The sequence below is a fragment of the Lindgomyces ingoldianus genome (genome assembly GCF_010093535.1).
Source record: "Lindgomyces ingoldianus strain ATCC 200398 unplaced genomic scaffold BDR25scaffold_34, whole genome shotgun sequence".
NCBI classification, from domain to species: domain Eukaryota; kingdom Fungi; phylum Ascomycota; class Dothideomycetes; order Pleosporales; family Lindgomycetaceae; genus Lindgomyces; species Lindgomyces ingoldianus.
Window position 1 is genome coordinate 279,150 of NW_022985195.1, and position 24,348 is coordinate 303,497.

Consider the following 24,348-nt stretch of genomic DNA (forward strand, 5'->3'; position numbering starts at 1 on the left):
TCAAGAGGCGGCTTGGGGAGGAGCATCCAAACACACTGACTAACATGGGTAACCTAGCATTGACGTACAAGAATCAAGGGCGGTGGAAGGAGGCTGAAGAGCTGGAGGTGCAAGTGGTGGAGACGAGAAAGAGGGTGCTTGGGGAGGAGCATCCACACACGCTGAATAGCATGGCCAACCTAGCACATACGTGGAAATCCCAAAGCCGGAATGAAGAGGCAATCTTATTAATGGAAGAGTGCTTCCAGTTACAGAAGCATATTGTCGGCCCTTACCATCCTCACACAGAATCCTCACTTGAAGCTCTTAGCAAGTGGCAATTAGAGAAATTAAATATGAGGCTTTAATGCTACTGTTGTAGAATAAAGAGTTAGCGCAAATGCAGAACAGTCTAAATTGTGCAAGTATGCTTAGAAGTGATATCTAACAGTACGGATCCATATCAAAAGTAAAACTAGCACTAGATGTCGCCACCACAAGCAGGGAGGGTAGCGAACCCTGCGGCCACGTCATTTCGCTCATTTCACAGTTAGCAGCCACAAAGTGTGGCGCAGCCCATCACACACGGCATTCTCCTTGAGAAGTTCGCTCCCACCACTTTTCTCCATCATATGCCCTAAGCGTGCGACTTAGGTATCTCGGAGAATTAAAGTCTTGTTGTTACTCTTGTAGGGTTCTGACGGCCCTTAATTACATTCCCACTTAGGAGGAAGAGACACCTTGTTCGTTCTAAGCAAGAATGCAGTAAAACCAACCGCACTCTGAAGGCTTTTTAGCGTATTGCAACACAATGCGCCAGGGGGAGCTAGCTATGCCCATTCCACTCAATGGTACATGTATTCAGTGCTAAGTCTACGGCGTGCATTGTTTAACACACTGGGATGATAACAAGCAGGGCTCACATAATCATGGTAATACTTGAGAGCAAACAACCCTATAGTCCTCTATGATAAAGAGGTTATCAGATGGATGAGGATATACTAATTCTCCAATGAGGAACCAGCTCCCTCTCTACATACCAAGCTTCCTAACCACCCGAATAGTGATCCCCAACATTCGTAAACTCAAAGATCAAATGAACACAACGAAGACGACAAAGAGAGTAACGAATATGTGAAAGAACGACAGTGAACAGTATACCCAGCACAACAATGCGACGACAACTTGAGGAGTACTATTGACCTCTCCGACATCAGCCAGAAGCCTCAGAGTATTGGTTATCCATTTTCGACATCTGACACCTTCGGAGGTGAATGCATACCTGAAGCGCTCTCGACGCCAGGTAGTCAATATACCAACTGACCCGTCGGGGATATGTTACTGACACTAGGTCATGTCTCACAGCGTTGTTTGTGCCCACATAGTTAACCAAGGATACGATGGTGGAGGCTTTGCTACCGCTGTTCGTATAGGGTTGGTTTTTGTTTACAAAAAGATTGCGCCTGAGCTTCTCAGTGTGTCCAACCGTTAGTTACGGAGCCTTTTAGAGGTTGTATAGTACAGTTACAGAAGAGTTAGCTGTTACTAACTAACTATATAGAAAAGATAACATTAGTGTACAGTTTAAATACAGTAACTAAAGTATTATAAAGTAATTGCGCTAAAGCTAAAGACTATACCTAATTAAGAAGTTATAATACCCTTTATAAGATCTACAGTTATTAATCTTACTAGTAACAGTAATGTTATGTAACTAATTTCTTTATTATTAACGCTAATAGTTAATTCCTCCCTATTGTAATAGTCTTTTTAGCCTGTAAAAAGCACTACTTACACTTACATAAAGTTGCTAGGATTAATAGGAAATTAAGGGCAATATTAATCTTAAAGGTAATTCTAACATTATAGTAGGCATTATTTAGGTGCTCCTTAGCCTAGGTATCTTGCATATGCTTTAAAAGAGTTACTTCACGCAAGGACAGCCTAGATAGGCTAGGTAAGGTTATATAGGCCTTCTCTAAGCATTAAGATAAGGCAGCATGATATATCTAGGTAGCAGAACAGCTAAATAAGGTATGTAAGAATAAGGCTTATAAGGATAAAGCCTATAAGAATAGGGCCTATAAGGTAGTAACACGCTAAGATAACTGCGTTATTAATTAGAATAAAAATTAGGACATTATAATAGGCAAAAGAATAAGGTAAATAGCATAGTTACTAAATTTATTAAAAAATTGCTAACAAAACACGCACTAACAGCATTCTCTGCATTAATCTCTAAACACAAGCTCCCTAGCCCTTAGCAACCTGCCTTTAACTGCCTAAAACTACTAAAAATCCTATATAACTACTGTAAACAGTTAGTACAGCAGCCTTATGTATAGTACAGTATACTAAGTAGATGCCCTGTACGTACGTACGTGACCAAAATCAGTGTACTGCAGTACTGTACTATTAGGTGTACTAACGGTTGGACACACTGGAGCTTCTTGTCCTAGAATATATATGCATCGCAGGTGTTGAAGAAGCAATATGCTTGTAAAGCATCTAACAGCTCCTTCTCTAACGGTGGCTCCGCTGAATCTGTTGGTGTTTCTATTAACGCTGAGGTAATGTGGAGCTTAGGAAGGGCTAATATTCTGGTTTTATGACTGTTGATTCCAGAGCCGAAGAAGTTAACAGCGCTGAAGTCACGATCTAACTGAGAATCGCGTAGGCTTATTAAAAGTAACCTAAAAGTAAGTCGGGAGGCTGAATTAGACAGCATAGCATTTTATCCTATCAATTAAAATGGAAGCGGGCACCTAATGCTTCGGCCAGTATTCAGAGTAATTTGTCAATTGATAACGTTAGAGCTCCAGCAGGTCCAATAAACTACCAAGGTGCTACTCAGGTCTAAATGAGCGTAATGCTCTCAATGTGAATATCATGATATGATTAGAGTTGAGACACCAGAATCCTTCGCCGTGGTCTATCGTCAGCGTCACGAGCTTAGCGAACGTGGTCATCCACAGAAACATTTAAGAAGGCCTGACTGTTACCACTGCTGAGCCTCGGCGTAACGCCCTTTGAGGGAGAAGCAATCACAGTTTATAGAGATACCTCATCGAGATTCCTATTGGGTTAAAACTCAGCTATTTGATGAACAACATAGGAGTATTTCGTTGACAGTCATATTGAGGAGAAACGCCGTGGCTACCTAAAGTGTTATGAAACACTATTTGTGGAGCTAAGAGGAGCACCAGAGGCATGAGGAACTGGATTGCATTCATCGCTAGAGGAGTGCTTGTAGGAGTCTATATATATGCGAAATAAGTGGGTAAGTCTTAGCAACATAGACTACGGTGAGATGCATACGACTATGGTGACAACGCATCCGACCATGGTGACGACGCATTCGACTATCGTGTGACTACTGCAAACACTATTAGTCTAGCACTAGCAAACTTGCGAATGAAAAGGTACAAAGACACTGCTACTTTTAATACAAAAATTAATCGTAAACGAAAATTGGTGACTATATCTCCTTTTAAAGCGGGTTGTTCTCCTCTAATTGTAGACCCTAAATACTACTCAATACACGTGGTTAAGGGTTCACAATCAATTTTCATAGTTGTTCACTACTTTTGTTGAAATTTGACTCATCTGACATTCTCCTTTGTTTCTGCGTCATTAAGTCATTGAGGAGAAAAGTGATGGCCAGGACTGAAAATTGGCCTGAGTTAGCATGGAATACATAAAAAAGGCCTAGTTTAGGACTGAAATCTTCATCCTTTGGCCGTCATTATAATTCTAGCAAGAGAGCTAATTGATTAAAATACCCCGGATCAAAGTGCCCTAAGCAAGGGCTCCCATTACCGTCATCTCTATATTTAGTAGTCCCTTATTTTAGTCGTCGCTTGTGGCTTGGGATCACAAGTTCTCTCACCATGGGACCAGCGTAACACCATTCTCAGACACATATCGCCTGGACGATGTAAGTCTGACCCTAATCTCTGAAGTCCTAATATCTCCTTTATTTTTTGGAGTCAAGAGTTGCTTATGAGACTTAGGGAGACCCTCTATGTTTAAGTAATTCAAATATCGATGTGGTATTCCCGCTTCATCCTTATATTCACATGTAGGCAAGACCACAATAATATCTACATCTCTTGCCATCTCCTTTGCTTTGGAGCTACCTTACTAAGGAACTGTAGTTGCTCGAGCCGTTATATTGGTCTTTTGGTCCGTGACGAAAAGGGCGGCGCCCTGTGCTATGCATCCTGGTTGTAATTTCACAAAGATTGAAAAATAGGTAAGGAGAGAAAGAGTGAGAGAACGCCGTTATTATTATATCATACAACACGAACGCTGGTTGGTTATGCTCCACACCCAGCTCCGAGCCTGATGCAGGCATTAATCCCACTAAAACAAACACTAAATCCACCCATATCGCTAGATGTTGCGTTCAACGCCGTGTTACGTCACGCCAGTACCGAACCCTCGTTTCACCCCTTCCCTCCAACCTCACCCCAAACTTAACACCCTCCACCGTCCCATCCACGACCTAACCCACTGACCCCTCGTATCGCCTCTCAGTCACACATCCTCATCCTCGTTCTCCCCTGAACTCTCCGGCCGACAAGTCACACAATCCGCATACAGCCTCGCGCAGAACTCACGCACCGTCATTCCGCCCTCGCCATCAAAGCCCACGCAATGGCCCGCCATGCACCACCATGCCCACTTACCGTCCGCGTCGCGGGAAAGGTAGTTTTCTCCAGGAGACCAGGTGTCGAGGCTGAAGGTTATACGGTTGAGTTTGGGGCCAAGGGGTTGGGGTGGGGATGGTGTGTAAGTTGAGGATAGTGATGGTGAATATGTTGATGTTGGTGTCAGTACCAATGTGTCTGTCGATTCGGTGTCGGAATCCGAATCAAGTTCAGACGAAGATGAGGAAGCAAATCCTGATGTAGCCGTAGCAGAACCCATACTCTTAAACGCCTGACTAGCATGATACCACACCCACAACGGATTCCAAAGTGGATCTCCAATCGCCTTAACATGCAAGTTTAACTCGTGCACATTCTTAACCTCCTTCAACTCCTCGCGCACCTGTTTCGCAAGCCCCCAGCTCGCAGGCGTCATATTGCGCGGATCCGGCACCCCGAGCATAGACGACGTCGTGATGAGCTTGAGATCGCAGCGTTTCACCTGCTGCAGCGTCTCTGGGGCTATCCTCCAGATTCTGGGTTTCTGGCTACCTGGTAGAGGCTCTGACGTGATACTTTGGATGTCTTTGGGATAGTTGGCTGGCGACACCGTGAGTCGGAAGACGGTTTTCTTGCATAACAGATCCATATATTCTGTATACACTTGCCGGTTGACCAGGAATACCCAGTTGCTTTTCCGGGCTTCAGGTCGTCCACCCACACTTGCTCGACCGGTTCGAGACGACATAATCCACGATAGAGGAGAAATTTGTTTCTTCTCACTTGCGGGTGGAGGAGGATAGTATGGATCCTCAAGCAGGTACTCGTAAACCATATCCCGCAGCTCAGGCGGAAGATCCATGAACCGAAACGGAGTGGAAGGTGTGGCTTGCATATTCATTCGTTTTCGGATTAGAAGAATGAGCAAGGGGGTCAGCAGCGCGACGACGGTGACGAGAGTGGATGTGTGCCAGAGCCAGATCCATCGCGATGGGATTGGGAATGCGGCTCTTATGGGTATATTGTGTGGGGAAGACATGGTGGTGGTGTGTGGTGGTCGTGTTACGGAAACCGAGTTGTGCGATGCGTTGAGAGTGTACGTAGACCGATGTAATGCAGTGCGGCAACGCAACACCAAGATAAAATATAATAAGAGAGCGACAGTGGCGAGAAAACGAGAGTCACGCCAAGGTAAGCCCCAAGTGCGCTCTGAATCACAATAATCCTCAGAGATCGAAAGTTGTGACAAAGCGAGTGACGAGGAGACTCCGGGGATACAGTTCCCCTGATATGCGATGCGGAAACTCAAACTCGAAGAGCGAAAGTAGAGGAGATGTGTTGTCAGAAGCTTTCTCATCAGGCAGCTGAATTATATTCGCTGGTGCCTCGAGACCTGCGACGAAGGGGAAAGGTCAGCTGCCCGCACCGCCACAGCCTTGCATCCAAGGGCGGTGTTTTCAGGCGAACACGAGTATTGGTGGAGGCTGTTTGCACATTCGCGAATGGAGGGGCGGAGATAATCACGATGTGAAACGCTTGGCAACGCAGAAGAGTCGTGCGCTTTTATGCTTTAGCAGCCAAGAAGCAGCGGGTAGCGGGGTTCGGGGAATGGGTGGGAGTGGGAGTGATGAGAGATGAGAAATATGTGGAGAGCGGAATTGCGACATGCCAAGAGCAAGGCTAACATATCGTGCTTGGGATCGTGTATGAGACAGGGATATGATGCTTTTCATCTACGACGGTCAAATTAAAGAGGTTCAAGCATCCTGGATTCTTTCCCTCTTGTTCATCTTCTCTCGTTGATGATTTGTTTCAGAAGGGTCACCAGCTGCTACCAGGTAGTCACATCACCTCGAGGTGAACGTATACACACATTGAAGACTACATGCATCTACGGGCATCGCTCTTTCTACATCTCACCAACCCTCTCCCCAGGCTAAACAAGAGTAATCTGAAAAAAAAAGCATATATACCTCCCATCATGATCAGGATAAAGCGACCGACGAATTCCTCCAACTCCTGGATATCTTAAAACAATATAAATATCTGCATCCACAGGTTAGGAAAACGTGGTGAAAAGATGAATGATGTGATGCGCCCAAAAACTCCACAACATGGTTTCCAAGGAAGTGGTGGAATGGGACAGATGGAGAGAGCGAGGAAGCAAACGAACAGAATAGATAAGTAACGGGAAGAGAAAATGGTATCACCGAATCTGATCAATCCGCAGCCCCAGCCTAAGGAACCCCATGAAAGCAAACAAAAACCTAGCAATTGCCCACCCGCAACCAAGCGTCAACCATAAAGACAAGAATTCTTCCTCCCAAAACACTTCTCCCTCAAGCTTAATGGAAACGATCCCCTCCATCCTCGCAAAAACTTCGTCTCCTCACCAACGGCCTGACTCTACTTGCCGGAAACATAGGCCTATTATGCCATTGTCAAGCGACCATAGTCTGGTACTCCGTGCCCTTATTCCCAGATATACCGAGTCTAGCATTGGCATGTGCAAGACCTGACTTAGCCGCCTCCTGCAACTGCGCTTCAACTCCCCTGTCCCTTTCTCTCTCCCGATCTATATTCGGCGGGGATGATCGATTCGGTAGCATCCTTACCTCAGGAGGCAAGCCAATAGGATTACCTCCTCCGCCCGCGCCCATATTCGCGGTGGGCGTCATGCCTTTATGCAGAGGACTTAGAATCGTGCTCGCACCGGGCGATCCGGTGCTTGCACGTTCACGACCGCCGCTATTTTCGAATTCCTCGCTTTCGCTGCCCATGCCGCTGGACATGACGCCGTGGTGGACGGGGCCGCCACGGAGTTCGAGCTCGCGGACCTCTTTCCATGAGCATTTTGCATGTTTCTTTGTGCAGCCCATGCATGCGGTTAGATTTTTGAGACAGTCCATGTGTAATCGACGACACCGGTCACAGGGCGGGAGGATGCGCTCGCCTTTTGCTAGGCTCTCCATTCGGTGCACCATTTCGATTTTGAAGGGGCCGCCGTCGTCTTTTTCTTGCGGTTGGTTTCCACGTTGACTTGATGCCGGCAGTAGACTAGATGGTGTGTTTGGGATTGGTACGGGCGAATTGATCATGTGTTGGATTTCTGCCTCGGAGTAGTGTGAAAGTCTGGCTGTGGAGAGGGGTGGTGGATTTCCTTCCACAGGTTTTGGTGGCACCTTTGAGGGGCCTACAATGGGCGTGGCAGGGTGAGAGGGGGTGTTAGGGGCTATGGAAGGACGGCGAACATCGCCAGCGCCGTTGATGGGTGCTGAAGATTGCCGCCGGTCGCTGAGAGTATGGAATTTGGACATCAATTCGTGGCGAGTGTTTGTGGATGACCCATTGCTATTTTGGTCAGAGGGAGGCCGGGCATTGACAGCAACAAAGCTGCTGGGGGAAGGCTGTGAGGATTGGGTTAGGTTTGCGAGATTGGAGCTGGCTGCCTGAGCGGCCGCGCCATTCATGAGAGCAACGTTGGAAGGACTCGCCGGGCGCTTTGGCGGAGCGGGACTTGAAGTTGCTCTCCTGTCGACGATGGCCTGCTTTCTGCCTTTGAGGCGGTGGTTGAGCTGTCGGGTGCGCGCAGCAACTATCAAGCATGTTAGCTGGGTGAATTGAAACCATATATGCGATATGCCTCACCCTGATCAGCCAATTGACAAATCTGCCCCAAATTCTTCTCCAAAATCTCCAGCGTCCCCAACTCCTTCTCCTCATCCTCGATAATTGGCTGAGGGGGGATCATCTTCTGCGGAATGCCCGAGGAAATGAGGACGAAATCCTCCTCCGAGATCTGCACCCTGCACTGCTTGGTGTAGAACTGGCAGACGCGCACACCCTCGCTCATCTGCCCAAGCTGGAACTGCTCGGGCTTATTGCGCGCAAACTCGACCACATCCAGCCACGTCACCGTGGTGCCGTCCTTGCCATGGCTCTTCAGCACCCGGGGCGGGCCATCGAACAGGCGCTCGAAGCGCTTGATCAGAATAGGTCCAAGCGGGCGGGCACCTAGGTTGCAGGCCATGCTCTCATGGCGGTCGAGCACGCCCTGGTAGTCGCTCAGCAGCGTGAGGATGTTGGGCAGGGTGTCGTCATTTGTAATTAGTGGGAGGTCATTGTCGCAGTGTCTGGCGAGGTAATTAATCTGCAAGTGGTTGTGAGTCTTGGCCTGCTTGGGCAGGGGCGCGGATGCGGGATGAATTGCCTCATGCGACGGACTCCGCTTGCGCTTGAGGTCAGTCGCTTGGACAATCGAGGCCGAAGGCAACGACGGCGGGTGCGGGTTGGAGTTGGGAAGCATGGTTTGGGAGAGGTCGCTCATCGTCTGGGAGTCGACGGTGGAGGACATCGTGGGCGCTCGCGGGGGGCGGGCCCGAGGCTGTTATTTATGGATGGCGGACGAGAGAGGGGGGGGTGTGACGGAGTCGGAGATGGCAGGGCAGGGCGTGAGTGAGCTTGTGCGCGAGAGGAGCGGAAGGGCGGACACGCGGACTCCACAATCACACACAGCCGTGCAGCAGCACAAACAGCACAACACAGAGGGCACAAGGGGGCAGCGAGGGGCCAGACTACGAGCATGCCATGTTGCAGCGGAGTCGATGCCGGATGCCAGAAGCCAGGAGCGGGCAGAACAGATGGGTCGATTGTGAGGCGAGAGTGCGGGTGGGAGAGGAAGTGGAGAAGAAATGCTGGACGTGTGGGCATTCACGGCAGCATTTCGCCCGTAGGGCCGCAGCCACAAAGGAAGGCAGGCGCTGGCAGGCAGAGGACTGTGAGGACAAGGCCTCGAAGGTCCGGAAACAAGCCTAGGCTGCGAGGGCGGAGAAGGCACATGTCCGCAGCCAATCAGCTTTTACCCGTCCGCGGGGCTGGACGGTCTGCGCCAGGGGTCTGGGCTGCGATGCTCGAGTGCTCCCACCGTCTGCGGCACTCTGGGCCTCATCGTCAAGACTGTCGGCGCCCTGGGTCCAGCCCGGAAATAAACACCTCGCAGCCGTCGAAACAGGAGGGTGAAACGAGGGTTCCGGTTGACGTCGAGGCATACGTACACTCTCTGAGGGCTGACGATCAGAGTCGATGAAGTCGAGATGGGAGGCTGTTAGGCGCGTCGAACATGATGGTTTGACTGTATTGAACCTAGGGATCCGTAGCCTCCCCATCCATGGTCTGACCTCCTGAAGCAGTGCAGCGGTCCTCCCGGAAAGCGGAGGCATGTGAGCCGATGGCGGAACCCATCCAGGTCGGGCGGGATTTCTCCGTCTAGCCAAAGCTCGGACCGCGTCCACCCTTGCCCAGAGAGGCAGCCGACGGTCAGGGTTCTATTCTCAACTCGGTAAAGCGCACAGATGTTCCGCACACCAACCACAACCCGCCTTCGCCATCGTCATCGTCAATCCAACAACTACTAGCCTACAATCTCATTTCGCACACAGCAACTTCACGCCTTCCCCCAACCTCAATCCCTAACCAACTCTCACACTCATCATGGCCGAGCGCGGCGCTTTCCGAGGCGGGCGCGGACGCGGCGGCGGCGATCGTGGTGGTCGTGGAGGACGGGGCGGCCATGGTGGAGGTGGAGGAGCCCAGGCAGGACATACTGACACGCGTCCCAAGAAGGAGAATATTCTCGATCTCTCCAAGTATACGGACAAGGAAATCACTGTGAAGTTCCAGGGCGGGCGCGAAGGTGAGTTTGCTGTTCCTTTTTCATCTCCAATGTCATTTTCGGTAGATGGGTGGGGGAGTGTGGGAATAGACTTCAATTGCTTGCTCTCTGCTTCCCCCCCCTCGAGATTGTTTCTACACCCAATATTGCATGCTAACGCCCACCCACAGTTATCGGCAAGCTCAAAGGCTACGACGGCCTCATGAACCTCGTCCTCGACGACGTGAAAGAAGTCATGGCTGGTCCGTACTCCTCCCCACTCCTCCCCGCAGTCCAACCCCAACTCCTTCCACTCTCTCATCCCCACCCCCACTAACTCTCCCCCCAGATGACCAAGGCAACCAAACCACGCGCCCTCTCGGCCTCGTCGTCGCTCGTGGCACCCTACTCACCGCAATCTACCCAATGGATGGAAGTCGTGAGATCGCGAATCCTTTCCAGGCAGGCGAGGAATGAGTCTTAAACTCCCCCTCATTCCTCTAATAATTGCGTTTACTACGCTCACAGATGAGGAACATGGCTTGTACCCTATTCGAGAGGAGGTGGGTGGTGAGGAGGAAGATGGTGCCGATTCTGGTGATGGTGCGGGAGCTGATGCTAGTGGTGATGTTGGAGCTGATGCTAGTGATGGTGTTGGGGCTGATACTAGTGATGTTGCTGGGGCTGATATTGATTTTGGTGCTGGGGCTGATGCTGGTGATGGTGCTACAGTTGGCGCTACAGTTGGCGCTATAGTTGATACTACAGTTGTCACGTGTGAGGCTGCTAAGAATGAGGTGAAGGATGAGGAGAAGGTTGAAAAGGAGTGATACCCTAACTCCTAGCGGAATTCCATATCTTCTCGGCGTAAGAGGATAAAATGGGCATAGGTCGGTGGGATGCATAGTTTGCTCTAGCAAAAAGCTAAGGTCAGAACAGGTTTCTCTTCTGTGGTACTTGCCTAAACCAATCCACAAAACTGTCAAGACCCCCCATAACAGAACATATCTCCGTAGATGTATGCTAACACAATCCCGTAATCCCCTACCCTTCATTGGCTCTCTTTCCAATTTAATCTCCAACCTTCCAATCCTTTGTTGGTCTGTCCTACTCCTCTGAAACAATGCCAACGTTTGTAGTTTAATACGGCACATTCACCTTCCTAATGCCCTCCCAATCCACCACCACCACCACCACCACCTACTGACCTGGCAAGTCAAGCTGTCTCGGCACCGTCTGACTATCATCCGTACCACCATACTCATGATCGTATTTCCCCACGATCACCGGATGACCTCTGTCTGGTTCCGTGACCGTGGGCTTGGGGTAGTCGGGAGCATGTGCACCGTAGACGCCTGCTTGGGTTTCACTGTGGATGATTAGTGGAAGGAAGCTGGACAGCGAAGTATTACGGATTAGTGGTCATTGGGTGAGGTAAAGAAGCTGAATGTACTCACCGATCTCCAGAAACCAAATCCGGATGGCCAATTGGTCCATCGATACCGACACGCTCATGTTTCTGGCGCCCACCATCCTCCCTCTCTTTCTCCATGGCTTCCCTCGCAGGATGACCCGGCGGGGGGTCTTTATGTAGTTTATTCCTCGACTTATAGCCCTCGTTGCTGCTATCTTCAGAGGAGCGACTCGCTTCATAGCTTACGAGACCAGCTGTACCAGCAGTAGCGCCCACACTGGTGCCAGCAGCGCCGTATTCCTTTGAACTTCGGGGACTGTCACGGTGTTCTACGCTCTCAAACTTATCGTCGGAGTGTTTATCTTTGTTGCGGTGCAGAAAGCCGAGCAGGCCATGTCTTTTCTTGCCATCACCTTCTGTCTCCTTCTCCCTCTCCGCCTCCCGATCCTCCCTCTGCTTCTGGCTCTCAATTTCCCTCTGCTGTTTCTGCTCCTCTTTCTCGGCCTCCTTCCGGTGCAGCGTTCCCAACCGTACGTACTACGACTCGTAGATACGTGAACGTAGCAGTCACGTGAGCCGTTGAAACGTAGGAGGAGTGTGAGCCGTAACGTACGTAGGAGCCAGCTCCCATTACAGACCGTAATACGTCTTGGAGAGACAATATTTTCTAGTAATATAAGGTCTTATTAGACAGCTATAGGGACGCGTTAAAAAGGTGTTTAAAGTTATATTTTTAGAGTAATAATTAGGTAAAAACTCTACAGTTTATATAATAATTAAGAAGCTAGTAAAGAAGGGAATTAAGGCGTAAGATTTTATAATTTTAGTTAAGAATTATAATTGCTTATAAACTTACCTATTATAAGCTAGATATTCTAGTTCCTCTAGTATAGCAGGTGTATAGCTTTATTTTAAAGATTTTTTTAAGCTAGCTTTTTTTACTAAACTAAAGTTACTTATTACGCTAGTTTTTATTAACTTGCCTAATTAAAGTTCTTATTATTAAAGTCCTTAGTTTTTTTCTATAATAGCACACTATTTAATAGTCTTTTAGCCTTTATAAAGGAGTACCTAGACAACTCTACTTTTAATAATAAAGTATTATTTATTATTAAGTAAGATAATGTCTAAATAGGAAATAAAAAGTTAAGGCTAAAAAAGCTTAAATACTAAGTAAAGCATAAAAGCTAATTATGTAGTAATTATTAGTTATCCTAAATATAGCTTTATAAAGCTAATTTAGTATATAATAATAAAAAAGACGCCTCTAGAATAAAGTTGTAGCTCTATAGAAGGTGCTACACTAAGAGTAATTATAAAAAGGTAAAAAAAGTTAATAGTTACACTTATATTATCTACTACCTTAGAAAGGAGCACTAGATAGACATTAGTAGGGGAAGTAAAAGCGCTTTTTTACCTAACAGGCTAAAAATCCCCTTAAGTCTATTTAAAGCAGCTTATAAGGTTACAGGCTTATTATATATTATCTTTTATAGTGTTTAGCAGAAGGAAGCTTTATAAGTAGTAGTTATTAACTAAGTAATACTTTATAATATTTTCTTTTATATAGTATTATTAGCAGAACTTTAAAGCATTATTACTTAAAATAAAGCTAATTTTCTTACTACCCTTCTAGTGTCTAACACTACATATTTGTCCTATGTGTAGTAGGGATATACGCAGCAGAAGCAAGAGATTTAAATAATGCTAAAAATAGCCTAAAGCAAAATTATGTTAAGCATTAATATATAAACTTCTCTAAACTACCTCTTCTTTCTAGGTGTAGTGTTGCACTTTATTAGTAGGTGTACCTTAGCTTATTAGTTTAGTGTCTTAGCATTTTTTATTAAACTAAACACTAACTAATAATACTGCGTAGATATTAACTACTAACACTATAACATTCTAATTAGCTTCTGCAACCTGTACAGTAACTATACTAGAGCAAATTAAGTGCTAGAGATTATTAAAGTTATTAATAACTTTAAAATTATATTAAAATTTTATTATTTAGTAGCTAATAATATGTTAAATAATAATAATAAAACTATCTCTACTTTTGCCTAACATCTTAATATGCCCCTTACCTCTAAGCACTGTATACGCTGCGCTGGCTATATAATCTAGCTAGTAGTAAAAGCAGTTATTTATAGTAAAAAGATAAGCGCTTTTAAAGCAAAGCTTACTTAAGTAGCTTTTTAAAAATAATTTAACCTTTATTACTGCTATAAAGTTATTAAAAAACTTTATAATTTTGTAAACATAGTGCTAGCATTATATAAATAATAAAAAGCTTTTATAACTTTTTAGGCTACTTTTAATAATAATAACTCTTTCTAGAGCTTTAGGACGCTTAATCTTATATAAAACAGTAGTGTACACTAGTATAGTGTTTATCTTATGCTCCTCTGCTGTTTTAAGCTTAAGGACACTATTACTAAGTTTATACATAAGTAAAAAAGCACTAATAATAACTTTATAAACTTTACTATCTCTAGTAACTTTACTCTTACTAAGGTTATTACTAAGAATAAATAAAAAAAAGTTAATTACTTTTATAAGTTTTTTAAAGTTTTTTACTTTATAATAAAACACTTTAAGGGTAACAGCTTTTATAGCTTTTTTTAGATATTTATTATTAACCTGCAACACCTTTATACTAAGCTTTTATGTATAGGCAATAAACTTAAAAGTAAAAGTAATAATTACTACTTTAAATCTAGTGTAGCATTTAGCACAAAGAAGTTGCTTACATACTAGAAAAAGTTTATTATTAAGCCACCTATATCTTATTACTATATAGTAATAATTCTAAACTCTTAACTTTATCTTATTTAGTTTAAAGACTACTAGAGAAAGCACTTTATATAGCATAAAAAAGCTAAGGCTTTAATAAAAGCTATTTTTTAAAAGTATGTTAATGCAGAGGCTAAAGCTAAAGCTAATAATAATAACATTACCTAAAAGCCTACATAACATAAGTTACCTAGTAGTAACTATTATAATAAGAGCTTTAAAAGGACTTTTTTTATTAACATAAGCCTCTTTACTAGCAGCTGCTTATATAAAAAGCAGTAGAAAATAACAGAGTTGCAGTAGTACTATAACAGCTACTATAAAAATGTTACTATAGCTAATAATAACAGCCCTTTATTTACTAACTTTTTTACTTAGTAAAAATAAGTTAAATAACTCTTTTACTTTACACTATATAAAATTACTTTTAACTTCTTATCTATTCTTTTTATAAGCTATAATTATAAGAGGTCCTTTTTTAAAAGTAGAAAAACTGTTACTTATAATAAAAATAAGCTTTTTAGCTTAATAATTAAGGCTTTTTAACTGCAAAAAAACTAGCTCTAGCAGGGTTATATTTATAGTAAAATAAGGGACTTAGTAGACTGTATACGCTGTAATGTCTTATAAGCTGTTAAAACGTAGGAGGATTGTAAGCTGTAATAGTTACGCCTTGTAAGTGGATTTAAATTCTCCCTTTACATTAAAACGTACTAACAAACTGAGAAGTTACGGCCTAAAAAACGGCGAGTTGAAACGTATTACGTACGGTTGGGAACGCTGTTCCGGTGCTTGTCCTCTGCCGCTGCAGCCTTAGCATGCTGTTTATGCTCCTTAGCTTGTTCCTTCTCGAACTCTTTCTGCTTATGCTCCAGGTCCTTTTGTTGATCTTTCCGCTGCTTCTCGAGATCCTTCTGCTGCTCTTTCTGTTGTTTCTCAAACTCCTGTTGCTGGGATTTCTGTTGCGAAAGTCTCTCCTTTTCTGCTTTCTCGGCTTCGTGTTGCGAGTATGCGTATCCGAATCCTACGCCAGCTGCCGCTCCGGCACCTGAGGCTGCGGCGTCGCGTTTGTGGTAGTTGGGTTGTGCCTGTTGCTGTTGATGTGACTTATTGTTAGGGTCTTGGACTGAGTCGTAGCGATTGTGTGTGCTAGTTGCAGTGGGTTGCTGGAATTCTTGGGACATTGGAGGTTGCCGAGTTTGGTCGTTGCCATGGCTGGATGCTGCGTATGCTCTCGCGCTAGCTAATCCTACACCTCCACCGGCGATAGTAGCATCGCGACCGTAGTGGTGCTGGGAGGCTTCTTTGGGATCGTGGGCACCTTGGGCAGTAGGGTCGTAGCGTTGGTCGTCCATGGCAGCGGAGGGTTGGGTGCTGCGGTGTTGGACGTAATGTTTTGCCGTTTCGTAGGTGCCATAGCCTGCTAAACCTGCTCCTCCAACGGCTGCGACATCTTGTCCACAGTGGCGCTCGGGCTGACTGGCCTGGGCCTGGGAGGGTTGCTTCGGTGCAGCATGCTCATAACCGGGACGATACCCTTCGTAGTCCGCCGCGCCTGTTCCTCCGACAACAGCAGCATCTTGTCCATAGTGGCATTCTGGTTGACGAGGCTCTCTGTAACTCTGAGGAGTAGGTTGATTTACCTGAGCTTGCGTTGGCAGCGTTACTGCAGTATCATGTTGACCAGAATGATGCGTATATGCTTCGTAGCCAGCAACTCTTACCCCTCCCGCGACAACAGCATCTCGTCCGTAGCGATGCTCTAGCTGGCGGGGTTCGTTTTGCTTCCCCGGAAGCAGTTGGTCTACCTGAGCATGGGTTGGCTGCATTGGCGCAGTCTCTTGCTGGCCAGAACGATGCTTATATGCTTCGTACCCGGCAACTCCTGCTCCGCCAGCAAAGGCAGTATCTTGGCCATGGTGTTGTCCAATCGACCCATGAAGAGAAGGTTTGTTATCTACACGAGGGTCGATCTTCATGGAGCTGTACGGGCTTTCACCAGTGGGAATCGGCTGTTGTCCTTCAATATCGGTTGCTTCTCGTTGGTGGTGTTTGCCAGCTTCGTATGAACCTAGCCCAGCAGCACCAGCCCCTCCTGTGAGGGTAGCATCTCGGCCGTAGTGGTGTTGCCCTTTAGCTTGCTCTCGCTTGCCCGACTTCTGTGGCTCGCTTGTGCCATGGCTTTTCATATTTTCGGGCTCCGGCTGAACTTTCTGATCGAGAACGTTTACGATGTTGCTCTTATAGGAGCCGATCGTAGCAGATGCTGGCCCAATGACAGGTTGACCTTCGCGCTGCCTGGCGTAGAGTCCTCCAGAAGTAGCAGCTCCCCCACCAATGAGTGCAGCATCGCGGCTATGGTGATGTTCAATTGATGGTTGCGGAGGTTGTTCCGTTGATATTGCTTCAGGTTGCACCCTGGCTGCCTCCCTTTGCTGGCTAGCAAATGGAGTACTGTCTGGTTTGTGCTCATGTTGGCTTGCATAAAGTCCTCCGGCCGTAGCAGCTCCAGCTCCTTTGAGTGCGACATCCCCGCAATAGTGATGTTCGGATGATGGCTGATGAGACTGATCAATCAATTCTTGCGTGCTCCTTGGCTCGCCACGGTAAGTCTCGCGAACGCCTCCAATTGTGGTGGGTTCAGTGGCTTCATGCTTCTCTTCCTGCCAAAATGTAGGCTGAGATAATTCTTCAATCGGAGTGGGATCCGGGTACTCACCCGGGATGTGCAGGTGAGGATCAGTCCTGTTAGCCGTACCCGTGACATGGGGGCCTTCAGTGAACATTGGTCTGGAATCTTTCTCCTCAAGATAGGTAGTGTCAGTAGGACATGGGTCACCAGCATAGGCATGGCTCTGACCCCCATGGGCGTGCTCATCAACCATACTGGTAGCTCCCTTGTCCTTGCTACCCAGAGCTCTCTCACCAGTCGACGGGGCATTGGATTCGGTAGATCGAAGAGTAGTTCTCTCAGTATTATCCTCTTCACGGCAGCGATTAAATTCATGGGCTGCCAGGCTGCCGGCACTGATTGCACTGGATCCGAGCGCCATGTTTCTTCCCGTATGCGATGTAGGTCCTTCTTGAGTAGTCCTTGTATCCTGAGTAGTTAAAGGGTTATCAGTCGTCCGGCGATGTGGAACACCATCATCTTCATGATGCCGGTTCAGTTCATGAGCTACCAGGCCTCCGGCTCCAACTACGCCTGTTCCGAGCGCTGTGTTTCTTCCCACATGCGAAGTAGGCTCTTCTTCAGGAACCCTTGTAGCGCGGGTAATTGAAGGGTTATCGGTCGTCTGACGATGTGTAACGCCTCCTGCCAGAGGGAAAGATCGACTAGTGTCGCCAGTGTTTTGTGGCTCACTCTGTTGTTCAGCAGATCTTCGAAGATTGCTATCATCGTGCTGGCGATTTAGCTCATGGCCTGGCAAACCTTCTGCTCCAATCGTTCCAGCTCCCTGTGCGGCGTCCTTCCCAAGATGTGAAGATTCCTTCTGCTCGCTGTTCACTGATCAGCAGGGCGTTACTTGGTCCAATTTGCGCAACTCACCTGGGAACAGTCCACTCAGGGAGGCTAACCCCCTGAGTATTGGTGGAATCTTGACCCCGCTCTGACATGTTCCCCATGGCAGCATGCAGTGTGTCCAACCGTTAGTTACGGAGCCTTTTGGAGGCTGTATAGTACAGTTACGGAAGAGGAGGCTGTTACTAACTAACTGTACGGAGGAGATGACGTCAGTGTACGGTTAGGATACAGTAACTGAAGTATATTGAAGTATTATAAAGTAATTGCGCTGAAGCTAAAGACTATACCTAATTAGGAAGTTGTGATACCCCTTGTGAGATCTACTGTTGTTGATCTCACTGTTTTAATGTACTCTGTAAGCTCAGTCAGCTCACTAGTAACAGCGTTGTTACGTAACTAATTCTTCTGCAGTTGAAGAGCCTCTATTGTCGACCGCGTCGTTGATTGGGATAGGAATTGGGACATCATAATGGGCAAAAGAATAACGTAGATGGCATAGTTGCTGAATTTGTTAGAAGATTGCTAACAAAACAGGCAATAACGGCATTCTCCGCATTAATCTCCGAACACGAGCCCCCTAGCCCTCAGCAACCTGCCTTCAACCGCCCAAAACCACCAAAAATCCTATATAACTACCGTAAACGGTTAGTACAGCAGCCTCATGTATAGTACAGTATACTGAGTAGATGCCCTGTACGTACGTACGTGACCAAAATCAGTGTACTGCAGTACTGTACTATTAGGTGTACTAACGGTTGGACACACTGGCAGCATGTGAATCAGCCAAACCACCTTGAGGGAAACCTATGACACCGGATTTTATACTTGCTGTGCTCATCTCGTCGGCCACAGTAAGCCGATGGCGTGTTGTATCCGGGCTAAGGGTCGGGCTTGGAGTCGACTCTCTTCCTCTAGGTGGTATTACTGGACCCTGGGTCTTCAGAGTGGACGGCGGCTCAATTAGACCCTCAGTCTTGAGATTAGGCGTATTTGAGAAGTGTGGCGCCTGTTCAACAGTCTTTGCGGCTGCCCCATAGCCAGTAAATCGGTTATAGATCGGGAGGTGCCTGAGTCGTTAGCAAAAGCAAAAGCAAAAGCAGAAGTAGATCACAATATAGAACTTACTCCCCAGCATTTGCAAGGCCTGTCGAAGCACTCTTTTGTTCCAGAGGCTGACTGGCGCCTGCAAGGTGACTACCCTCACCAGTAAGGCCACCGGTTGTGGCACGATGGTTTGGATCCCTTGGAGGGATAGGAGAGGTGGGAGAATTGGAAGAACTTTCTCCCTCTCTATTGGTGTTGTCTAAGGTCTTCCGGGCCCCATGGGAACTGTGTTTGGTTAGCGTTGCACTTCCAAAAGCGGGAAGGGACCTACAGGGCTTGCTTGATCTTCTCCATGATGTCAAGCCTCGTCTGAGAACCTAGGTAGATACACGATCACAATGCAAAGAGACTTCAACCCGGAAGTTAAGAGAGGTATCACGGTGAGTGGAGAGCAAGACAAGCCAGGATATGGCTGTCCCTCAAATACCATCTTTGCTACACCTTAATAGTGGGCAAGTACGCTCAATGACCTCATCACCCTATGGCGCGCAAGCAGGCGCGCACCTCGCGTCCCAATTGGACCTTCACAAATCCCTTAACTCTCAAAAGCAGCAGAAGCTTTGGCCTATTGTGGGTGGTCTGGCCCTTTTCAATACTTGCTGGAAGAGTGGAGCTACAGTTGGTATGTGGTAGGATCGCCATGATCCTTGCCTGGCATCACCAGATCTCTAGTCCGGGTCGTAGAGCTTGCCTGGCACACCAGCGCATGCTTTGCAAATGCGATTCGATAGTTAAAGGGCGAGGCAAAGGGGTCGAAGCAGGGCATTTTGCGTTGCCGCGTGCATAATCAAGCATTTAAAAATTAGAAGAGAGCAGGGCAGGCCATTCGCACAGAGACGGATGAGGGCCGATGACGACGTGCAATCGGCGTTGTCTACCCCACAAGTCCAGTCAGGCGGATGATACCAGCCACAGAGTCATCCCGCAGCTGAAAGACAACTCAACCCTCTCGGTGAGTAATTCGGACATTCATGATGCGTCAGGCAGAAGGCGTTCGCATAGGTTGCGAACAGAAGGAAAGCAATGCACTGGACGGGAGCTTAAGTCCGAGGGCGGACACGTGACTCTTACTCGCACCCCTCTAACCCGGCCTTCAGGCTGAGTCCCCCGAAGACGGCTAGCACATTGCTCTGCATCCACCATCCTCACCACCTTCCGTAACCCGCCCAACTTCCGACCAACTTTCCTTCCGAGTGCCCGACTTTGCACCGTCAGCAGCGTTTCAAAATGATCCTTTCCGCTAGCAAAAAACCGGGCAGAGGCTCGCTCAAGAGCTGCCCGCGCGGCTATCTTTCCCAGTTCCACTCTAGCTCTCCGCCGTATTCCGGCCCAGGCCCGGACTCGCGAACGGTGCCGTTGGTTGAGGTTGGCTGTCAGGCTAACGACCACGCTTCCGATCGGAGTTGAAGAACCAAGTCTCCTTCATGTCACCAGTTTCTTTGTAACGACCTGCTGTTCTCGGACTGAAGAAGGCGGCTCTGGGGTTTGTGGCGCTTTGGATGGGGAAGCGAAGGCGGCGTCTCTCAAAGGTATCGAGTTGTAACCAACGCACTCCGTCAGGAACGCAGCGTTCGACTAGCGGCTTGTCCAACAGCATCTGATCTAACATTGCATCTGCGACCTCGTGGGCGGAATCCCGAGAATCCATCCAGGAGCAAGTGTGCAGGTTCACGGGTGCACAGCGCAAGGGCAAACAGCACACGACACGCGGTACAGGGTCATCGTGGAATACTCGACCCACACCTCCACTCGAGACCTCCGCACTCCCGCTGTCATAACCGCCTCACTCTCCCACCCTCCTGCCGTCTCACCATTCGAGCCGACACTTCAGCGAGCCCCCGAAAACCCCTCGCACAACCTCCACCATGGCTCTCCGATCCCGCCTGCGCCGCGCTTTCACCCGCAGCTCGCAAGACGACACCTCCCTCACAAAGACCTCCTCCAAATCCTCAAAGGCCAATAAGGATAGCAACGTTTATCAGCCTGGCGAGAAAATGCCACCCTTGAAATACCGCCGCCCCGTCAACCCTGAGCACAAAGAGAAACTCGAAGCTTTCAGTTGGGCCAAGGCATGGCGGCGGAAGAGCGAACAGAGCCAGTACTCACCCATGGGGAGTCGCATGCCGAGCCGGAAGAATAGCATTAACACGTTGGGTAGGCGGAGCATTGGGGGTAGGAAGGGGAGTTCCCGGGGCCATGATGGGATTGGTGTGGACAGTGGGATTGGGGGCAGTATTGCGGGAGATGAACAGAGGGTAGAGCAGGTGAAGGAGGGGAGTGATGAGGAGGGGGATGTTACGAATGGTGAGTTGTCAATTTCCCCAACTTGATGTATGCCTGGAACGCGAAGTAAAGGATGGGGCCCCTTGCGCGTCCACCATGAACATCCCATGGACAGCTGTACAGCTAACACATTCTCTTCTCTCGCAGTCGGTCTCTCCCGCCCCCCAACAAACGAACCCCGCAAATCCTCCTCCTATCCCGGACGCTCACACTCCATAACGTCTGGTGGTTCGCGCCCCGTAACCGCAGATCGCGGTCGCCGCTCCGGCTCCATTAAGAACGACCAACCCTTCACCCAAGAAGAACTCGAGCTCGCACTGAAACGCTCCCATCTCGAAGCCCCGAAGGAAAGCGATAGAAGCGGCGATGGCTCGCCTGGGAGTCCCGGGGAGCCAGCGGGTATGACGCCGAGGGAAGGAATTGCCGTGTAGGGAAAGAGAAGGGGATGCATTTCTGGATTGAGATAGGATAGTACGGAGTCATTTCACTTGGGCGTTGGAAGAGGTGGACGGCGCGGCATATCGATTCTCCAACTTCAGTGTGTATATTTGTTGCATTCGGGTTTGGTCATCGTTCTTTCCCTCCTATAGATGTTGTTGCATGGCATGCCTATGTTTGGCTGGAGCAAATGCGTCGTGTCAAGGTCCCGGGTGCTCAGGCGCTTGGTTGGTTGGTTTGGGTATTCTCGAGGCGCATGTTGGTTAGTTTCAAGTCCTTTGACTATACTTTTACTTCTTGATGAAATATAGACTGAAGAAGACCTATCTGCACTTCAAACCTGGCTTTATCCTCAGCCAAAGTCGATCTCTCAACCATCTATTATCTGAACCTCTTGCGGACACAGGCGTCTTGAAAGACTAACATAAGCAAACATCGAAACGATAGTACAAACCATGTCTCTCTTTAATTCAAATGGTGAAAGTGTTGTTAACTAACTGACCAATCTTTCATATGTGATTGGTCCATGTTCCAAGCTCCGAAAAGAATTAGATGAGCGGTGCTCATTTCGTCTCTTCACAAACTACACTTTTCAAACGCAAACCTTCTTTGTCGAAATAATCAGCTTTATAGGTAGCGGCTTTGGGGGGCTTATTAATAAACGCCTAACTAATTGGTAGACGGATAAATGTCCAAAACAAAGAAGAGAAAGAAAGTGACTGGAGTCACAAACGCCTTTTCTCACAATGGCTAGTTTCTGTGGGAGCAACTTTGAGAGTTCGGCGATGGTCACTACAAATGGCATGACAGGTATTCCTTTCTACTTTTTATCACTTCACTTTATTCTTTCCAGGTACTGCCTCGAAAAAGTTTCCCTAGCTTTCTCTTATCATCTCTCTCAGGCTCTTGACACTTAGGACATCTTTCGTATTAGTCAGTGTTCCAATTTTAGTTCTACCCTTGACGTAAGTCAATTCGCGAAAATGGCAGAAGCTCGTACCGGCAACAAGAGGAAGATTTCTCAAGGGTCAGTCTCCAAAGGGAAACGCATAAAACAAAAGACTCTCAATCGAAGGCAAAATATACAACCTAGCTAGGGTCCGGGAAGTCGGTGACTCTACAATCCTCTCGTTTCTAGAGTAGTTCAAGCTCATCTTCGAGTAGTCGGCTAGTACACCCAAGATAGCGTCCTCTGAATTTCACGCCCAGTTGTAGGTCCCATAGTAATAGCTCAAGCGGGTCCTCGCAGGCCCCAAATTCCAGGCCCCCGAGACAAATTCCCTTGTTCCATGGCATCCGCTAGCTGCTTGCGACGACGGCACGATCGATATAGGAAGAGAAGTCCGTGAGTCGTCTACTCCCCGACCTCAGCCTGGGCAAATGTTCACGAACTGACTCGAATTGTACGACAGCAATGGCGCTAACAAGCATGATCTCCAACAGGACTTTCTCAGTGATCCGGACTATGGCATACTTAGCTAGGGATATCCATAGATATGACCACATGGAAGCAGATAAGGAAGCTCTGAGGGATTAGTGAGGCAGACACACTCTATGCTATTTACTTCACTTAATCTCTCAACCTATTGTTGTATTAGGCTACGAAGATAAAAACATTATTTATGGAATAAGTGGCGTTCTGGGGAAGTGGAATATAATGTCCGGTTCCAGAGCAAACATGCTCATTACGATATCCCGCATTGGGTCGGAAGAGCTACGGGTCAGATAGAGGACTATGAATCTGCTTAGACGCCGTCAGAGGCCTAATTATTATTTCTCGTGTGGGGTAACATCCCTCCATGCATGGCGAAAAACCACCCATACCGAAAAATTAGATAGAGGGGTACTTTGACTTCACAATAACGCTACCCCTAAGCTCCAGCTTCTCTATAATACTTATAAGAGGTGTTATCTAAACTAAATAGTCTCACAAAGTTGCTTACAAGGTATTATTAGCTACTTGTTAATGCTCACGCGCAAATTTGTGCAGCTTTGCCACTCCCTGTTAGTTCTTCTGACAAGAGCAGTTTCTAATCTTGGCTAGCGTGACACCGCCTTGCAGGAAACGTAATCAGTATTGTATAATTTATTTAAGCTGTCCTAGAAAGCCACCTGTAGCTATTAGGGTTGTGGCTGTGCAGCAGTGCATCAGTTTCCTCAAGTGTCTCGTGCCCTTTTCCAGATGCTCACCCACCAGCTTGGTCTAAGACTTATCCCGCACAACCGTACGTATAGAAAAAGTGGTAATACCTAGAAGATTCTAGAGGGATTTCTAGCAGTATAAATACTTGTCGCTCCCCGGACCCTTCGATGAAATACTGTCCATCCATGCGTGCCGGAAAATCTAAAGGGTCTGTGCCGGTGCGGCTCGGCCGTCCTCCCTGCTAACGGTGGGGGCACAATGTACCTCGCTATTCTTCTAACCCGGTGCTTTAACCTATGAGTATGCTTACGCATCATGCCTTAACTATAACACTAGACTGTGGCGACTATGAAATTTATGAGG

General features: G+C 47.4%; 7 protein-coding genes across 7 annotated transcripts in view; 3 read left to right on the plus strand and 4 right to left on the minus strand.

The window, feature by feature from the left end:
• The window catches only part of BDR25DRAFT_293676 (TPR-like protein), a gene marked incomplete at both ends in the record, with an annotated part of 1,973 nt that extends 1,626 nt beyond the window's left edge, over nucleotides 1-347 (plus strand). The window contains one exon of the mRNA XM_033688739.1: nucleotides 6-347. Coding sequence (XP_033543129.1) covers nucleotides 6-347 — 342 coding nt within the window. The remainder of the gene's footprint in view (nucleotides 1-5) is intronic.
• Nucleotides 348-4,261: 3,914 nt separating this feature from the next.
• Nucleotides 4,262-5,595, minus strand: BDR25DRAFT_268714 (uncharacterized protein). The gene is made up of 2 exons (XM_033687125.1): nucleotides 4,914-5,595; nucleotides 4,262-4,829 (listed from the first exon to the last, which is right to left on the minus strand). Exons 1-2 carry the CDS (start codon nucleotides 5,530-5,532, stop codon nucleotides 4,519-4,521), a joined length of 930 nt encoding a protein of 309 aa, XP_033543130.1. The 5' UTR covers nucleotides 5,533-5,595; the 3' UTR covers nucleotides 4,262-4,518.
• A 1,477-nt stretch (nucleotides 5,596-7,072) lies between these two features.
• BDR25DRAFT_328039 (uncharacterized protein) lies at nucleotides 7,073-8,958 on the minus strand (the record flags this gene model as incomplete). Its single annotated transcript, XM_033692364.1, has 2 exons — nucleotides 7,073-8,226; nucleotides 8,280-8,958. The coding sequence occupies 2 exons, from the start codon at nucleotides 8,956-8,958 to the stop codon at nucleotides 7,073-7,075; spliced, it is 1,833 nt and encodes a 610-aa protein (XP_033543131.1).
• Nucleotides 8,959-10,059: 1,101 nt separating this feature from the next.
• On the plus strand, nucleotides 10,060-11,185 carry BDR25DRAFT_306136 (U6 snRNA-associated Sm-like protein LSm7). Its single transcript, XM_033690562.1, has 3 exons — nucleotides 10,060-10,323; nucleotides 10,473-10,544; nucleotides 10,631-11,185. The coding sequence occupies exons 1-3, from the start codon at nucleotides 10,122-10,124 to the stop codon at nucleotides 10,756-10,758; spliced, it is 402 nt and encodes a 133-aa protein (XP_033543132.1). The 5' UTR covers nucleotides 10,060-10,121; the 3' UTR covers nucleotides 10,759-11,185.
• A 3,903-nt stretch (nucleotides 11,186-15,088) lies between these two features.
• On the minus strand, nucleotides 15,089-18,118 carry BDR25DRAFT_317694 (uncharacterized protein; the record flags this gene model as incomplete). The annotated part of the gene is made up of 3 exons (XM_033691693.1): nucleotides 15,089-15,105; nucleotides 15,261-17,992; nucleotides 18,042-18,118. The coding sequence occupies 3 exons, from the start codon at nucleotides 18,116-18,118 to the stop codon at nucleotides 15,089-15,091; spliced, it is 2,826 nt and encodes a 941-aa protein (XP_033543133.1).
• A 482-nt stretch (nucleotides 18,119-18,600) lies between these two features.
• Nucleotides 18,601-19,651, minus strand: BDR25DRAFT_306139 (uncharacterized protein). The gene is made up of 4 exons (XM_033690563.1): nucleotides 19,393-19,651; nucleotides 19,143-19,346; nucleotides 18,771-19,084; nucleotides 18,601-18,708 (listed from the first exon to the last, which is right to left on the minus strand). Exons 1-4 carry the CDS (start codon nucleotides 19,413-19,415, stop codon nucleotides 18,677-18,679), a joined length of 573 nt encoding a protein of 190 aa, XP_033543134.1. The 5' UTR covers nucleotides 19,416-19,651; the 3' UTR covers nucleotides 18,601-18,676.
• Nucleotides 19,652-20,878: 1,227 nt separating this feature from the next.
• BDR25DRAFT_77258 (uncharacterized protein) lies at nucleotides 20,879-21,879 on the plus strand. Its single transcript, XM_033699019.1, has 3 exons — nucleotides 20,879-21,425; nucleotides 21,552-21,624; nucleotides 21,683-21,879. The coding sequence occupies exons 1-3, from the start codon at nucleotides 20,987-20,989 to the stop codon at nucleotides 21,723-21,725; spliced, it is 555 nt and encodes a 184-aa protein (XP_033543135.1). The 5' UTR covers nucleotides 20,879-20,986; the 3' UTR covers nucleotides 21,726-21,879.
• The last annotated feature ends 2,469 nt before the right edge of the window (nucleotides 21,880-24,348 follow it).

Coding starts and splice junctions, on each gene's coding strand:
- BDR25DRAFT_268714 (XM_033687125.1), bottom strand. CDS start 5,532: ATGAATATGCAAGCCACACCTTCCACTCCGTTTCGGTTCATGGATCTT. Junction 4,830..4,913: donor TGCTAGTCAGGCGTTTAAGA/GTATGGGTTCTG, acceptor CCGAATCGACAG/ACACATTGGTACTGACACCA.
- BDR25DRAFT_306136 (XM_033690562.1), top strand. CDS start 10,122: ATGGCCGAGCGCGGCGCTTTCCGAGGCGGGCGCGGACGCGGCGGCGGC. Junction 10,324..10,472: donor GTTCCAGGGCGGGCGCGAAG/GTGAGTTTGCTG, acceptor GCCCACCCACAG/TTATCGGCAAGCTCAAAGGC. Junction 10,545..10,630: donor CGTGAAAGAAGTCATGGCTG/GTCCGTACTCCT, acceptor CTCTCCCCCCAG/ATGACCAAGGCAACCAAACC.
- BDR25DRAFT_306139 (XM_033690563.1), bottom strand. CDS start 19,415: ATGGAGAAGATCAAGCAAGCCCT. Junction 19,347..19,392: donor GAGAAGATCAAGCAAGCCCT/GTAGGTCCCTTC, acceptor AACCAAACACAG/TTCCCATGGGGCCCGGAAGA. Junction 19,085..19,142: donor GGCCTTGCAAATGCTGGGGA/GTAAGTTCTATA, acceptor CTAACGACTCAG/GCACCTCCCGATCTATAACC.
- BDR25DRAFT_77258 (XM_033699019.1), top strand. CDS start 20,987: ATGGCTCTCCGATCCCGCCTGCGCCGCGCTTTCACCCGCAGCTCGCAA. Junction 21,426..21,551: donor GGAGGGGGATGTTACGAATG/GTGAGTTGTCAA, acceptor CTTCTCTCGCAG/TCGGTCTCTCCCGCCCCCCA. Junction 21,625..21,682: donor GGACGCTCACACTCCATAAC/GTCTGGTGGTTC, acceptor GGCTCCATTAAG/AACGACCAACCCTTCACCCA.